Source organism: Penaeus monodon, chromosome 4, assembly GCF_015228065.2.
Source record: "Penaeus monodon isolate SGIC_2016 chromosome 4, NSTDA_Pmon_1, whole genome shotgun sequence".
Taxonomy (NCBI): domain Eukaryota; kingdom Metazoa; phylum Arthropoda; class Malacostraca; order Decapoda; family Penaeidae; genus Penaeus; species Penaeus monodon.
Genome location: NC_051389.1, coordinates 16,955,867 through 16,959,561, shown reverse-complemented (window position 1 = coordinate 16,959,561; position 3,695 = coordinate 16,955,867). Strand labels below are relative to the sequence as shown.

The 3,695-nt window shown below is 34.1% G+C and overlaps 1 protein-coding gene across 1 annotated transcript; it reads right to left on the bottom strand.

The window, feature by feature from the left end:
* Positions 1-595: 595 nt before the first annotated feature.
* On the bottom strand, positions 596-1,570 carry LOC119572484 (human immunodeficiency virus type I enhancer-binding protein 2 homolog). Its single transcript, XM_037919593.1, has one exon. It carries the CDS (start codon positions 1,568-1,570, stop codon positions 596-598), a length of 975 nt encoding a protein of 324 aa, XP_037775521.1.
* Positions 1,571-3,695: the final 2,125 nt, after the last annotated feature.

Here is a 3,695-nt window from a genome sequence, read left to right as displayed (position 1 = left end):
TCCATTCTGGCAACACCCGCAGTACCCCGTCCTCCTCCTCCCTCCCACCATCCATCCCTAACCTCTCGCCTGTCATACCCACCCCACCCCCACTAAAAGGCACACCTGCACGCCCCAAGAGACGGGCAGAAGGAGACGGACCCCGCAGGACAGCTGTCGCGGACTGGAACAAATCCTTCGGCATCACATCTCCGCTTTTTCGCCGTGCAGCGTCCGCCTGGGAACCTCCGGGGCGGGACGATCACCAGGGCGCCCAAAGAAGCTGCATCTCCTCGCTCCTCCGATGTCCTCGCCCTCATCCGCTATTAAAACCACAAGGAGGGGTCGAGAGGGACAAGGATGGCCGGGGGAGGGATCGAGAAGGGGGGAAGGAGGGGCAAAGGAGGAATCGGAAAGGGGTGAAGGGTAGGAAAGATTAAGCAAGGAGAAGGGAAGAGGGATCGAGTGAATAAAACTCCATGGAAGGGGACAACCTTTTTATCATAATTCCTTGTCGTGCAAGGAGGAGATGGAGTTTTCTCGTTAAGTGAAAGACAGAAATGAGATGCGAACTTTTATTTACAAAATGGATATGGTGGACAAAAGATTCATTGATTCAATTTTCTAATGCGCGTTTGACATGACCCTTGTCCCGTCGGTGCGTCGACAGCGAGCTGTAGTGCGAATAAGCGGCCCCACACACTTTACAGACATAAGGTTTGGCTCCGGTGTGAGAATTCATGTGGAGCTTCAGTTCGTAAGGATTCTTGCACGTCTTGTTGCAGACGGAGCACACCCTTGGTTTCCTCCTGTTCCTCGAGGGAGGGGCTGGCGCCATGGTCTGCCAGTATACACCCGTCTGTGCGCCCGAGAAAGGAAGCTGTGCGGCATTGGACGGGGGAGGGAGAGCCACTACGTAATAATTGGCCGCGTACTGGTGAGGGAGGTGAGGACTAGGCTGCGGGGCTTCGGAGGCGAACTGAGGAATCTTGATTTCGATGTTCTGTATCGGCACCGAAGCAGGAACGTACGGATTGAAGGCGGGGGAATGGTAGTACGGCGGAACACCTGGCGAAGACACGGGAGCAGGATGGAGAGGCGGCTGCTCTGTCGCAGTGGGCTGGGGATCCGCCGACCATTGTTGCTGGACGTCTGCAGAACCCGAACCCAAACCCAAGGGCGAGATGTCCGAGACGTTGGAAATATCTTCGGCGTCCAGGTCTTCAGCCTTCAGGTAAGCATCCGAGACTTCAGACTTCAACTTCTCGCTGCACAACTCCGAGACGAAGATCTGGAAACTCGAGAAATCGATCAGGAACTCCGATAAGTCTTCCTTTGTGTCTTCTTGAGGACCCGAAGCTTCGGAACGAAAAAGGGGCTTCGAAACGTCGATATCCAGCAGGTCAAAGAAATCCAACATGCTCGTGGAATCCGCAGAGCCAGGAGGATGAGACGGAGAAGAAGGAGCAGAAATCACTTCTCTTTTAACAACAGGGCTTTTGGGCGGTGAAGGAGGAACCACATCTCCCTCGCCGAGAACCCCCGTCAGGAAAAGCCCCTGAGATAGCTCGGAAACTTCGATGGCTTGCATTGTCAGTGGAATGAAGACCAGACACCGGGACAGAATACTTATACCCGAGAATCAGAAAGGGACACGGGAAGGGTGAAAGGGACCTGGCTAAAGTAGTAGCAATAATCTTAGACGTAACAAGGGCTCAACGAGGAACACAGGTGAACAATAGCTATTACTGTGTCTTCAGATCCAGGGAGGAACTGAGTGAGGCTCTTCAGATCAGCAACGCAGTTCGGTCACTGCTTAGAGAAATATACGATTGAATAAGTATTCATTATTGTGATTACCATTGACATTGATATTACTATTGATATTACAATGCATATTACAATTGATATTGATATTACAATGCATATTACAATTGATATTGATATTACTATTGATATAACTATTGATATAACTGTTGATATTACGTTTGATATTACGTTTGATATTACGTTTGATATTACGTTTGATATTACGTTTGATATTACGTTTGATATTACGTTTGATATTACGTTTGATATTACGTTTGATATTACGTTTGATATTACGTTTGATATTACGTTTGATATTACGTTTTGATATTACGTTTGATATTACGTTTGATATTACGTTTGATATTACGTTTGATATTACGTTTGATATTACGTTTGATATTACGTTTGATATTACATTATTATTATTTAATTACTACTGCTGTTATTATTGTTATTATCTAATTACTACTGCTGTTATTATTGTTATTATTACTATTATTTTTATTACTATCATTATTTTCATTATCTTTATTACTATCCTTATTATCATTATCATTGTTATTATTATTATCCTTATTATTATCTATTTATATCCTTATTATTATCCTTATAATTATTATCCTTATTATTATCCTTATTATATCCTTATTATTATTATCCTTATTATTATTTCCTTATTATTATTATCCTTATATTTATTACCTTATTATCTATTCTTATATTATCCTTATTATCCTTATTATCCTTATTATCCTTATTATTATCCTTATTATTATCCTTATTATTATCCTTATTATTATCCTTATTATTATCCTTATTATTATCCATATTATTATCCTTATTATAATCCTTATTATAATCCTTATTATTATCCTTATTATAATCCTTATTATTATCCTTATTATTATCCTTATTATTATTATTATTATATATCCTTATTATTATCCTTATTATTATCCTTATTATTATCTTATTATTATCTTATTATACTTATATTATTATTATTATTATTATTATTTTTATTATTGTTATATATTATTATCATTATTTTATTATTATTATTATTATTATTTATTATATATTTTATTATTATTATTATTATTGTTTATTTATTAATATTTATTTATTGTTACATTATTATGTATTATTATCATATATTATTATTTTATTATTATTATTATTTTTATTTTTATTATTTATTATTATTATTATTATTATTATTATTATTATTATTATTATTATTATCATTATTATTATTATTATTATTATTATTATCATTATCATTTTCATTATTATTATTATTATTATTATTATTATCATTATTATTATTATCATTATTATTATTATTATTATTTAATTGTTGTTATTATTATTATTATTATTATTATTATTATTATTATTATTGTTATTATTATTATTGTTATTGTTATTGTTATTGTTATTGTTATTGTTATTGTTATTATTGTTATTGTTATTGTTATTGTTATTGTTGTTGTTGTTGTTGTTGTTGTTGTTGTTGTTGTTATTGTTATTGTTATTGTTATTATTATTGTTATTATAATATTATTATCACGGAAATCTATTATCACAGAAAACTATTATCTATATCATTATCAATGATATTATTATCAATAAAAATTATTATTACCGAAAATTATTATTACCGAAAATTATTATTACCGAAAATTATTATTACCGAAAATTATTATTACCGAAAATTATTATTACCGAAAATTATTATTACCGAAAATTATTATTACCGAAAATTATTATTACCGAAAATTATCTCATTATTATTAATATCATAATTATTATTAACATCATCATTATCAATATCATCATTATTAATACATTTCTTATTATCACTCCAAATAATGTTATCATTGGTATTAATGTTATTACTA

Coding starts and splice junctions, on each gene's coding strand:
- LOC119572484 (XM_037919593.1), bottom strand. CDS start 1,570: ATGCAAGCCATCGAAGTTTCCGAGCTATCTCAGGGGCTTTTCCTGACG.